The sequence below is a fragment of the Zosterops lateralis genome, assembly GCF_965231275.1.
Source record: "Zosterops lateralis genome assembly, chromosome: 11".
Taxonomy (NCBI): domain Eukaryota; kingdom Metazoa; phylum Chordata; class Aves; order Passeriformes; family Zosteropidae; genus Zosterops; species Zosterops lateralis.
In genome coordinates, this window is record NC_139771.1 from 1,179,402 (window position 1) to 1,193,454 (window position 14,053).

The window sequence follows — 14,053 nt, forward strand, 5'->3', positions numbered from 1 at the left end:
ACTAAATAAAAGGTAGTGTTAAAAAAAAATAAAATCCTATTTTGTAAAAGAAGGGCTTAAATGCAGTGGCCCTGTAGAGTCCTTGTGGCAACTCTTACTAGAGAGCCCTTGCACATTTTAATGATTTTCCTAGAACCAGCAAATGTAAACTGATATTTAGGGTGAATACATCTTCCTACCCCCAAAAACTGACATCAGGGCAGGTGAAATGGCTGTTCTAAATTCCACAGAAAATACTTACAAGTTCTAAACTTTCTCCTGATGGCACTGATGTTGCTGAGGATCATTTACCAACTGGATAGATCATCTTTAAACTAATCTTTCATGAAAATGCCTTCTTGGAAAGATCTGATCTGAGAAAACACAGTGGACCTTGTGGACCAAGGCCAAACACCTTGTTGTCAAGCAGCAAGAACATCAGTAAAAAACATCCTGCCATTCCTTGTAGAATAGAGTATTTTTCTGAATAATTTCTCTGCAAATTACTAACTTAAAAAAAAAATACTAGTCATAATGATTGATAAACATGAACTTCAATATTTATGCTTACTGTGCATATGAATGAGTTGTATGTGAAAACTCCTGATTGTACAAAGAACTATAAATAACTAAAGACTTCCATATCTGCAGAACAATAGACAAAAGAGAAAATTATTTCTTTTTATTCTCTGTTCTTCTCCTTTTTTGCACTGAATTTTGCCACTGCAGCAAAACTCAGATAGTAACAATAATTTAATAAGCCTTTCTTATTATTGCAGGTTTTTACTCCAGCAGTGCAGATAAATTACATTTCATCTTCACTGCCCTCTTCCTTCCAGAAAGTCAAGGAATGATAAATACAAGATCAAAGGATGGGATTTAGTACATTAAACTAAATTCATTGCTTTCCTATATTATCATTTACTCTAAAAAATCTTTTATGTGAAAACTAAAGACAAAAAAAAAATGCTGGAAAAAGATAACATATCTGACAAAATACCTACAACTTCCTTAAAATTTACTCAATTTCACTCAGAGCAGAGGCAGTAAAACAGAAGATGGGCAGTTATCAGTTTTGAATGTCTTTAAGTAATTTCCACTCAGATTAGACCTGTCCCCCTAAATGCCAGATCCACCACAGCACACAGGGACGTAGAAACGAATTCATTCCTTCTCTAGTTTGTGACTTGTCACCTTTTGATCTGATTTCTGTCACAACAAAAACAGAAAATTCCCTGTGAAACAAATTGGAAATGCAAAACATTTTCTGTCCTCTTAGTCAAAGGCACTTTAAGTCATTGGCAGATCCCAGCTGGAAATGGTCCCAAGCTGCTCTATCTCTAGTGTGCAGGTGTCTGGAAATGGGACCAATTAATGCCCTTTTGGCATGAATACGCCTGTTAATCAAATTCAACAGCAAAGCAATTCTTTGTAATTTGTACACAGTAACTGGTAGGAGAACATCCAGCAGGTGAAACCTACTGACATCTGTAATTCTACGGATTCTCATTCAAATGCATCCAATCAGTTTTCATCTCAGAAGCCAGTTTCAATTATTTATCAGCAGTTCTGGCTAACTAGCTAACTCCCCTCCCAGGGAGGACCCAGTTGACTGCAAGTTACAAAACATTACACCTCTCTAGAACAAGGGTCAATGAGGGAAAGCTTTTGACACTGTTTCCCACACCATTCTCCTGGAGGAGCTGGCTGCTCATGGCTTAGACAAGTGCCCTGTTTTCTGGGTTAAAAACTGGCTGGATGACTGGGCCCAGAGAGTGGTGGGGAATGGAGTTACATCCAGCTGGCAGCTGGTCACCAGTGCTGTTCCTCTTGGATCAGTACTAGGACCAGTCATGTTTAATGTTTTTATCGATGCTCTGGGTGAGGGGATCAAGGGCACCCTCAGTAAATTTGCAGATGACTCCAAGTTAGGTTGGAGTGTTGATCTGCTGGAGGGTAGGGAGGCTCTGCAGAGGGATCTGGACAAGGTTGGATTGCTGGGCTGAGGCCAGTGTGAAGTTCAACAAGGTAAAGTGATGGGTCCTGCACCTGGGTCACAAAATACCCACACAACACTACAGGCTTGGGGCAGAAGGGCTAGAAAGCTGCCCAGTGGAAAAAGGCATTGGGGTGTTAGTCAAAAGCAGGTGAAGCTGAGCCCAGGTGGCCAAGGCCAGTGACATCCTGGCTGTATCAGCAGTAGTGTGGCCAGCAGGACCAGGGCAGTGACTGTCCCCCTGTACTTGGCACTGTTGAGGCCACAGCTCAGATCCTGGGTACAGTTTTGGGCCTCTCACTACACAAAAGACATTGAGATGCTGGAGTGTGTCCAGAGAAGGGCAACAGAGCTCTGGAAGCTCCAGAGACTGGAGCACAAGTCTCCTTGGGAGTAGCTGGGGGTGTTTAGCCTGGAGAAGAGGCTCAGGGGGACCTTAGGGCTCTACAACACCTGAAAGGAGATTGTAGCCAGACAGGGGTCAGTCTCTTCTCCCAGGCGTAACAAGTGACAGGACAAGAGGAAGCAACCTCAAGGTGCACCTGTGAAGGTTTAGATTGGATATTAGAAAAAAATTTTTCCTAATAGAATTACATGAAGTCAAGTTTAACCAAACACAAGCAAGAACTCAATGATTCTTGAGACCAAGACACTTGTGTGGGAAATCTGTACAAGTGGACAATATCATTTGAAAGACGAGTAATTATTGCATTGACCTATCCTGTTCTACTATGTCCTTTCATCCTCTACCCTTTTTGGGTATCACCCAAACTGGTGATTCTTACCTATTACTTTAAATGTAAATTATACAGGAAGGACTCGTTATTTAATCCTGTCATCATTCATCATCTACTGCAGTAGGACTTTGGTGATTTATTAAAATTGGCAGGTCATGATAATAATATCACAGTGGCAAAATTGGAGTTGAAGTCAGTGATTTGAAGAAGGAAAAAATCCACATTAAAATGATCAGTACAACCCAAAACCAAGAGTGACCTTAGGAAAACAGTAAAAGACAGCGTGCATAGTCACAGCATTCTGCAGGAAAGGAAGTGGAAAGAGAAGATAATTACTTTGTACAAGAACAAGCTGATACAGTGATTGGGAAACAGTTATTTTTTTAAAGCATCATGATCAAGGATGACAATTTCTTCAACCATAATTTAGTTTAAACATCAGAACATGTAGTAAATGGAGATGTGGAAGAAGGTTAGACAGATGTCAAAGCACTTAAAGACTAAAATTTACTTATTCTCATTAGAAGTATTATTTAAAATAAAAAACTAAATAGCAAAATAATCCTTTATCTATCAAATACTGAGAATATTTCAAAAAGAGATAACACTTTACTTTGTTCAAAAGCAATATTTATGTAGGAACTAATCTGATTCAAAACTAGATATTTAATCTCTCTTAAAAGATAAAAGATGAACAGAGACCAAGGTCAAACTGAAACTACTCCATCATATAAAATAATAAAATACTAGAAAAGAGAACTTTTTGCCAATATATAGCTCAAAGCCAAGATGTAACACTCCTGTGGTCTGCCTTCAATGGTTTAACATAATGCTTGTCTTATTTGCATCACACTGGGAGCAGAGCTGCTTAAGGCCCAGCTTTGCTGTGGCACTACAGCTTCTTGCTGATGTCGCAGGAAGATAAAAATAAGTTCTAGATAAAAGCCTCCAAGTGTAAAGAACTATAAAATGCATTTAAAGACATCAACTGCAAATCTTAAAGTTTGAAGAAGAACAATTTGCATTCTGCATTTCTCATGTAAATATACCCTATGAAAAATAATTATAATAGTAATCCGATTCAATGGAAATAAAGTAGTGTAATATTTATAGTCTGTGCCAGAGTTATAATGACTGTGGGGTGAGAAGTGAAGTGTCTCAGCATGTTCCACATGTTTTTAACACTGTTTCTAAAGGCTCTGGAGGCTATTAAATTTAATGAACCCATCTGCTATGAAATAGAGGTCCAAACATAATCAGTTTTCTCAGTGCCATGTAATACAGATGGCATTCTATGTTCCACATCCCCAGCAGGAAATTTTATGTTCCTCTTTAAGTGCAGGACTTTTGGTATTGGTTTTGATATTTTAAACATCTTTTTGATGTATCACTTACAGCATTTTACAGTGTAAATACAATGTAGAGCAATACACATGAAAAGTATTAATTCATTAAACTAAGTATTGCTTTCCTTACTGCAGTTTTTCTGTGACTTTGACAACTAGCAATTAGCTCTCTGTAGTAATAGTCTTTGCTTAATGCAATCACTGGAAATTGCCCTAATACTGTAAGTTCCAGCATTAGCAGTGGAGGAAAACAAACATGTAATTCATCAAAAGAAGCAGCTTCCTTCAAAAAGCTGAAAAATACACATTCTTGTGTACAGAATGTGTGCATAGGAGCTCTCTGTGATGAAGCCTTATTTGCATGTACTCTGTTTCCATGAAATAATCATTCTCATTTTAAATGTCCACATCCCCACTAGGTCCTTATGGGCTTTATTTTCCTGTGCATGCCCCAGTTTTGATTTCAGGCATCTCAGCTTGTGTGTTTTATTAGGACACACTACACCCAGACTCTTGTCTTGGTGAGTGAATGTGGGATCTAAGCACAAATATAAATGGCACAACATTCCCTGCTCTGATGAGAGGAGGAATAAATCAGATGATCATTTTCTAACATAAAAGAACAACATCCATTGCTGTTTTGAGCTGCTTCTGAAAGACAATTGGAGTGCATGAATTCTATTCAGTTGAGAGGTTCATTCATTGACTATCTCCAGAACTCATTATATTTTGACAGTTGACACAGATCTTACTGAATTTGAAACAGTTCATGTGTTTCATGATAATTCATTTATTCTAGATCCAGCAATAAAACAAACAGATTGTTTGGGAGAAAATGAGAGTACTTAACTATAGCAACTGAAAATTTTGTGCCATGGAACTCATAAAAGCCTTGGCTCAAATATTTTCCTTTTACTGAGACTGTCAATGAGGATTTCCACAGACAGTGCACTAATCATCAGCATTAAGGGGTATTGCAGCTCCCTATAAATGTGCGTATAACCTGTTTTTACAGGTTTCCAAATGTGTGCACAAGTTGCTGCATTGATCAGCACAGTAAATGGCTCAAACACTATCCCAGATCTACGAGCTCCCACTGCAGACGCATCAGACTGTCACTGCTGCAACCTTGAACTGCAATTGTGCTTCCACGGAAGCTTCAAGGTGAAATGGTCAGAACTGTTGTACTTTTACAGGAAAATTATTCCAAACTGAAGTGCTGATACAAAGGCATTTCCTGGGCTACTTTCTACTTTTCTCCCATATCAGAACCTTCAAAAGACCACTGAGATCTGTAGGAGACAAAGCACAGCTTGAAGAACCTTATTTCATGAACGAGCCTACCTGATGGAAGGCCTGATATCCATGCAAGGGATTTTTCTTCCCTAACCCAATTCACTCCAATGTCAAAGCAAGAAAAAAAAATTCCCATGGGAACCTCAGAGGCACTTGGAGGTGATGACATTCTCTGATAAAAAGTTGTAAATTCTTAGAGATTAAGAGATGCTGGCCACAAAGGGAAGGTTAAAGCAACCAAGTCCAAAGTGGGATTGGAAAAAAAGCAACACAGAGATCTACTTCTTAGTGTATTTAAAAAAAAAAAAAAAAAAAAAAAAAAAAAAAAAAAAAAAGGTGTAAATTTTCTTATCTCTGCTGCGGATTAATGAAACTTGCTGACATTCAGTACTTCAGTGATTACCAATATTTACTTACTCTAGTTGTATGTGAACATTCTGAACACACTGATGCATTTTAATGCCTACCAGCACTGCAATCTAGGAGTTACTTTTTTGAAATAGAGGCCCAGGGAATCTTTACTGCTACAGAAATGCTAAATATACCTACTTATTATAATAGCACAATTAACTCGTGCCACCAAAACTATTTGAAGATATCTCTGGGAATAGAAGCTAGTGGAAATGGGGTACTATTTTATTTTTGTTACTTCATAAAAGCTCTTCTGTGCATTGAACATAAAGAAAACTGTGTGAATAAAAGAAGCACAAAACAGCATTTTAATAGCTCACTAGAAAGTCCTGGATAGAAAGGACTGGATAGAAAAATATGCCTGGCATAACAGTTTTTAGTCTGGAAGACCTTCTCTTATAACTCTGTTCATACATATATATGTGTGTGTGTGTGTGTAAATATATATATGTATATGTATATGTATATATATCTGTATATGTATATGTATATATCCTCTCTGGAACTGGTTCATAATTCTCCTCTGTCAGAAGAACTGTATCCTAGAATTTAAATTTTCACTGATAAAACATTTGGATTCTGATATGACAGTTGAGAGGCATAAGCTGCCTATAATTGCTGCTGCATTTCTGCAAAGAGCTTGGATCAGAGTAGAAACTATGCCTACACAGTACTTGATTTGTTTTAAGGATGAAAAAGAATAAACTGAATTTTTCTTTACCACATATGTAATAATGTAATTGTAACACTCATCATAAGCATTTTAGAAATAGTTACTAAAGGTTTTACTTCAGAGGAGCTATCTCAATTTATTGCCCATAAGGAGAAATAAGGTTCTTGGTTGCCTTTCCAGGACAGCATCAGTCTCTTGATCAGGAAACACTTTCAAGTATTACCTCCTTCAAAAAAAAAAAGAAAGAAATGAGGGAAATACATTTATATTTACAAATACACATATATACAACAGCAACTGTAGAACTGAACTAGAATTGAACTAAAAGCCATAAGGGAATGTATGTCTGTGATAATGTGGGAATAATGCAAACGAAGAATCCACACACGGTATTCTAACACTGAAGGAAATTACAAAGAGCAATAGCATTCACCATTCATATTATGACAAACCATGACCTGTAATGACTCAGAACACTGCTGGTTTAAATGAACTCTTAAATTCTGGAGCATCAGACAGTCATCTCAAAACACTCAGTGAAAAGATAATTTGCTGTTTTTAAGCAAAGAACTCAGATTGGAAACTGAACAGAGGCAATGTGGTAATGTTTGCCTGAATCTGCTCACAGCTGGAGACCAACAGCCTGGAGATGAACTCAACAATATGTTAGATCCAGAGGATATATTCAGGTACACTATTGAGAAACAAATTCCACCAGGAAGAGTCAACAAAGGTCCAAGTAAGTCCAATTGGACACCCCAGTAAACAAATTCTCAATCACAAGCTTTTAAACAGTGGGAACTCAGGGGCCATACCAGTCTTTTTTTTTATTTCCTGCAGGAAAAAAAGGTAATATTTCATCACATTCCAAATGTGACCATAAGAATGAGTTAAGGGCTTCTGTGATCTACAGATGATTATTCACAATACCAAAGAGATGACCTCCATGTATTGCTGCACTTAAATATTCTGATGCCCAGCCCATATTCCTTTTCCTTCCCAAATATTCACTTTTATTGACTTGCTGTAGATGCATGCTGAAAAGTAGTTGACTACTTTAAAACTCTTACTTCCCTGAAATACTATGATAGTTTTAGAATTTTTTTTTCTGCTTGAAAGCTATCACTTAGAAATCTCCTTTTTTTTAAGCATTCATTAGGATTACTTTATTTTCAGAACCATTACATGCTTGTGAGCCTTAGCAATGTTGAAGGGCTGATATCAGATCCAACTGTGACCCATTTTTGAGTAGAAAATTTATGTTGAGACTGTGCTGTAGGAATGATGTCCAGACCTCACTGTCTATGGGTCCACACATTCCACCTGCAACCTTTGCAGCTATTTCCTACAGCATCTCTGAGTTGTACAGCTGGACAAGAACAGGCAGCAAGACAATTTCTTCTAATAATAAATTCCACAATTAAGAATCTTCCACCTGACCCCTCACACTTGACAGCCCAAACACCCTTTCTCACAGAATTCCATGGATCCAACAAAGTTCACCCACTTGTAGTGGGTATCAAACTGCTGAGTAGAGAAGTACAAATGGAAAACAGAACAAGTTGAAGGAAAGGTGTGGAATTTGGAATCAGGGGACTCTGCATCAGAAGACAAGAGGCTGGCTGGTACATATTGCATACTTCAATTCCCACATTTTAGCCTGAAGGTATTGGCAGCACTTAAGCTACTGGGCTATTACAGGACTAGCATTCCCAACTATTTTGAAGCTGACTTTAGAATTAGCCCAAGATAATCCTCTAAAGACTGTTTCCTGAGTACCAAAACCAAGTACAACCAGTTCTGTTCCCCACAGACCTAAATTCAAATTTTTTCAGAAATCTGTTGTTTCCCCAAGTGCCAATAACACTTCTTAAAATTGTATCACTCCTATCACAAAAGTCCTGGCTTTGAAAGAAATGAGGCTTTACACAGTGATAATCACCTTTCCAAAATGAAATCCTGGGTTTAAAGGAAATACAAATAATTTTCTGATGAAGGGTAACTAAAAATTACCATAGAAGTGACTGGCTACCTCTTCAGAAAGACAGGAAACACTGGGGAGAGAAAAAAGTCTAAGGACAGGAAAAGGAAAGCAAGGAGTCACCAGAGAGCCTTGTCTCAATCCTGACAGTGCCAAAGGACATAGCCCTGACACACATAAAGCTTGTTCCATGTCATGCTTTCTGCATATGACATCTTGCCAGGGATTTCCTTTTATAAAAGCCATATTTTTTCTAACAGTATGTGAAGCTCCTCAGGAGTGCCAAAGCCATGTTGAAGAGGCAGCTGTATGAACATTTTGCAGACATCCTCTTACAGGAAAGTTGAGCAGACACAAGAATTAGATGCTTTGTTTTAGTAGCAAAATTCTTCTGGGAATATTCCTAAATGGTATCAAACACTTTAATGAACTAACTTCTGGCTTTCACAGATGACTTTGTCCTGCACAATTACTGGACGAGAACAGTCTGGGGTGACAGGGGAAGTATTTTGTACCCTAAGATTATTACAGTCCAGCTTCTTTCTGTCTGGATCCTAGAATGTTCCAGCCTAATGTTGTTTGCTCAGAAACAGCAAAGCTGGCCAAATTAGCTCTGCTGTTTGGTGAGAAGGGAACAGGGAAGAATATTCCATGCTGTTAGGGCACAGTGACACTCAGTGCAACCATGTAAATGTAGCCCTGGGAATCTAACCCTGCCTGTTCAGACACTGCTGGGTAATAAGAACATTTAAGCTATCTGTAAATACACTAATATTTCTAACTGGGAAAGGTCCAAGCAGCAGCCACACAAATTGTCTGTGAAAAAAGAGTTCTAGGATGGAGAGGATTATTTTAACAGCACTTCCAAAGTCAAAACAGTAGAGATGGCCAAGGAAACTGTCTCTGAAAATAGCAGAAGCAAGCCTGGTTTGGTAAAAGGTTCCCTTCATGCCCATTTTCAAGTTTTGTATGTGACTACACTAATTTATCCTGTTGCTTTGCCTGGGTGTTTTGTTGTCGTTGTTGTTTTTTGAAGGGTTTCGGTTTTTTGTTTGGTTGGTTTTTTGGGGTTGTGGTTTTTTGTTGTTTTTTTGTTGTTGTTGTTGATTTGTTTGTTTGAGGTGGGTTTTTTTAGTTGGTTGGTTTTTTGGTGTGGTGTTGTTGCTGTTGTTGTTTTGGTTTGTTTTTTCGTGGTTGTTTTTTTTTGTTTGTTTGTTTGTTTTTTTTTTTGTGGGGGGGTTGTGGGTAGAATGATAGAGGAGGGAGGAAAAAGATAGTTTGCAACTAAGCAGATCTTGGTATTTTATTTTCCAATCTTTTCTTATCGATTCCAACTCATTATGGTCCTGAATGGAGCTTTCATACACTTAAAATATATGTGTGCATGTATGTACATGAGTGCACATATGTGTGCATGTGTGTGTGTGTGTTCACATTGACATTGATTAGCTTAGTCAAGAGAGTAGGAAAACAAGAGAAAATAAAGAGAAGAACCTGGAAGTGTTTTGACTGCATCAAAGGACCTTTTGTTTGGATTTAGGCAGTTCTATTCAAGACTGTAACAGCTCCATTGTCTGATTTTCCGGTTTTCTCAAGATTCCCTCTGTACACTCCCTCTAGTGTTCTTAAATTCACTTGCATTTACTCACCCCTGCTGTATTCACTATTTCACACAACAGTAAGTTGTTAATTTCCCTTAGCTTTTCCATAACCTACAAGAGAATCACTGAAAGTTGGACTAACTTTTGTGAGTATTTTTCTCCCTGCAAAGTTTGAGGAAATCCAGATTTACAGGCAAGAGTAAAGTCTCAAATTAATTCTGACACAGCAATTTGTTGGTGAGTAGAGGGGATGACTTGGTATTGAGAAAGGAGGAAGATTTTGTTTGCAATACTTTTAATGAACAATTCATAGGCAGAGGAAGAGAGTTGCACCAGGACACCACTTACCTGAGTGTGTTCCTGCTACTCTCTCTAGGAAATACACAAACTCTCTTCAACATTCACACACTGATTACCTCAAGTGTTTTAAAAAAAGTGAATGAGATTCTCTTGGTCATCTCCCCATTTCGTGGGATGCCCTGAAGGCACAGTAATAACACATATTTTCTGTTAATCTTATCTTATAGCTCAATAAAAGAAAGAAAACAAAGGGGAGACTGGATTAATGCATTATTTTTAAAAGGAAACACAGATAAGTTAATTCCCTCTAAAGCAATTAATTTTTTGTTTCTCCTTTATAACTGCAGTTTAAGTATTTATTTTACATTACCCATGGCCACAAATGAAGACTAAAAAAGGCATAAACAATTGTGAAAATGAAATAAAAGCTCTACTCCAAGGGTGCTTTTGTATAGATTTAAGACTGAACCATCTACAAGCAACAGAGACTCAAAACAAACAAAACCCACAAAATATTAGAGTGAAGCTGGTGAAATTCTCCCACCTTACCCATCAAGTAAAAATTTTGAACAGAAAGAAAGAAACATCTGTGTCATGAGTAATTTGTGATACTCTATCCATTACATTGAATACTTGGCATCTCCTGTACTAAATGGCAGAGATTTGTACAAACTCTTGTTCTTTGGATAATATGCTAACCAAAATATTTTAATTGGAACAAAGGAAATATAGTAAGAAAAAGAAAATAGATAGAGCTCCATTTCAGACCAATCCATGAAAATGAACAACCTTTACCTGCAAATCTGATGATTTACCACACATGCTACAGAAGAATCACAAGAGCTCAGTCACTGCATATTGGAAAGTTGTGTGTGGAGGACTGTACCCCTGAAAAGGACTTAGAGTGGTGTGCCCAGCCCTCCCTTGGAGGGCCACAAGTGTTTGAAGGAGTTTATGTTAATTGCTGTTCTATGATTGGGTGTTATAGTTCTGCAGTTCTCCCTTTCTATTGGTTCAGTTTTGATCCCCTAATTTGTTTATTAGTTGGTTAAAACCAACTTTTAACCTGATAGGTTAAAAGTTTCAATTCTCAACCTCATTTGTTAGAAAGTTTCTATATTTACAACTATATATATGTATATTTACAACTATATAACTATATAAATATGTATATTTACAACTATACCTCATTGGTTGTAATGTGATACCCCGCCCCCTCCCCAGGTGTATAAATCCTGGCAGTTGGCCCCATCCGGGGTCATTGAGCCTTCGAGTTCCTGAATAAAGAAAATCCTCAAAGATCACTCCTGGCTCCTGTCATTCTTCGGCGCTGCCTGAGACCTGCTTCAAGGAGCTGCATCAGCAGCACAGCCTGGAAAGAGCTGCCAGGCTCCACCTCACAAAAGAGCTGAAATCACTTCCCTGAGGTGCCCGTGCTACCTGGGCTGGGGCTGCCTTGCTAAGGGCGGTTCGCCAGGGAAGGTCGGGGCCCTTGAAGATCCATCAGGAGGCCTGAGCGGGTCGTGACAGTTGTGCTTTAACTCTAATATTTCACAGGGATGTCAAGTTAAAATCAGATATTTATGACAATTATTTTTAACATATCACCAACTCAATACACTTTAAAAGGCAGAATCTTCTCAATATTCTTCCCCAAGATACCACAGTTGATCCCTGGATGCTGATTTGCTTTTCTACACTAAAAATACTGATTCTTGTTAATCTGTGTGTTTAGATCCACATATACATTGACATGTTTTAAAACATACAAAAAAAAGTTTACTCAATATATCAATATCTGTTCAATGCTTATTTTTGATTAATAAAGGAAATGTAGGTTCTCACGTCATAAACTTCAAAATAATTCTGTAACTTACGTTTGTTGCAGTATTTTCTATGTAATACATTGCATAAATATCAGCTAAAGTTCAGTAATGTTGAATTATTTGCTTGTAGCACAAAGATATCAAGTCCCAATTCTTACACTGAGTTAGCACATTCCAGCAACAGAAAGCAGATTCATAATGAGTGTTTCTACCACAGTATTTTGGCTTTATCATGCAGACTTACAGTGCTGTCAATGTAGGCTTCAGTCCACACAACATCGTGCTCCTGGTCAATGACCTTTGGTCGGCTGAGAACATGGAGATATTCCATAACATTTTCCTGCACATCAGCCAAGGTAGAGATCTGAGTGAAAAAGCCTGTGAAAACACACAAATCCGAGTTATAAAACAGAGAGAACAAGTAAAAGAAGTTTTCAAGAAGAAGTATGATGTGGTTTATGTCTGTCATGTTTTTTGCTTATTTCCAAAGAAAAAGTACAAAAGAGGAATGTTTCATCAGAACAGCCTCAAACAGTAATAACTGGTGAAAACAGATGGCTGTGAAACCTTTGGCCAGCCCTCAAGGACAGGATTTCCAACACTGCTATGAACCACTGCACTGTCTGTACTAAACTTTGATTTCAAGACTGTGACTTTTTTTTTGTTTAATGGTTTGGGCTTTCTTCTTTTAATGTTGTCTGCTTTAAAATTTAGAACTGGTATTATCTTTGTCCAACTAAATTTCACACACCTTTTTCAGTTTCAGGAATGATGGAGTAGAACTACAGTAACAGAATAGTCATTGCACATGCTCTGAAATACTCATCCCTACACAATGTGACTGAAATTCAAAAAGCAGTATGTAATTTACAAATATGGCAGGTCACAGAAAATGTGGACTGCAACTAGAATTATTTGATTAGGTGATCACAGCCTTGTTAATCCTTTAAAGCATTTCTTCCAACTTGACAGCATTGAGAACAGCAGAAGCCTCAGCTATTTGAGCTGTCACCACTCCCTTTTCAGTGCTTAGATGTCAAGTGTCTTTCTACATCACAAACTTGGCATCTGGAGTCCACATCATGCAAGAGTGATGAAGGACTGACAAATTTCAAGACTAAAATTTCATCAGGCCTTATTTAAATGCTTCACTTGCCTTCATTTACTTTCTGTTAATGAGAAAAGACCAACATGAAAAAGGCTTCGCTACAATTTTAATCATTTGACAAGATCATAACTTCTGTGGAGCTGCAATATTAAGCTTTATTAAGCTTCAGCAGAAAACATGGCAGCTGCAAAGAACTTTTGGGCTGTGTTTTTGTAGATGGGGCCAATTTTGGCAAGACAGTAAAGGTGATCTGTCTGAATCTAGAACTTCCCTAATTAATACACTGGCCCATAATTCAAACACTACAAAACATAATTCAAACACTTCTGCATTAATTTTATCTATCTGTGAATTAAGGCACAGTGAAAGAATAGACTTTATAGCAAATATCTATAAAATGAAGCAAGCTGTAGTAGTAGCATAATGCATATCTTCAACTTGATAATAAAGAGAAGTGCTGTATTGTTTGTGGGTTTTTATATTAATTTGATTATAGTATGATCTCAGATATTCCTAGTATGGCATTCTTACTCAGAGTATAGTATTCATACTGTTAAAATATTCAATATTCTGCCTAAGGAATTTTATTTATTTTGTATTTTATTTTATTTTTTCTATTAAATCCTGTATTGTGTGAGGGTGTTAAATGACTACCACACAATAATTTTAAAGTTTATCTCTTACTTCTCAACAGGGCTATTATTTTTCTAAAGGTTCTAAGAGCTTTTTCAGCCACAGAGTAAAATTACTGACATAAGTTTAATTAGGAAACCTGTATTTCAAAAAGCAGAATTCTATG

General features: G+C 37.4%; 1 protein-coding gene across 1 annotated transcript in view; it reads right to left on the reverse strand.

Moving 5' to 3' along the window:
- The window catches only part of CACNA2D3 (calcium voltage-gated channel auxiliary subunit alpha2delta 3), a gene marked incomplete at both ends in the record, with an annotated part of 408,746 nt that overhangs the window by 135,285 nt on the left and 259,408 nt on the right, over window positions 1–14,053 (reverse strand). The window contains one exon of the mRNA XM_083869455.1: window positions 12,391–12,524. Within this exon, the coding sequence (XP_083725581.1) occupies window positions 12,391–12,524 (134 nt within the window). The remainder of the gene's footprint in view (window positions 1–12,390; window positions 12,525–14,053) is intronic.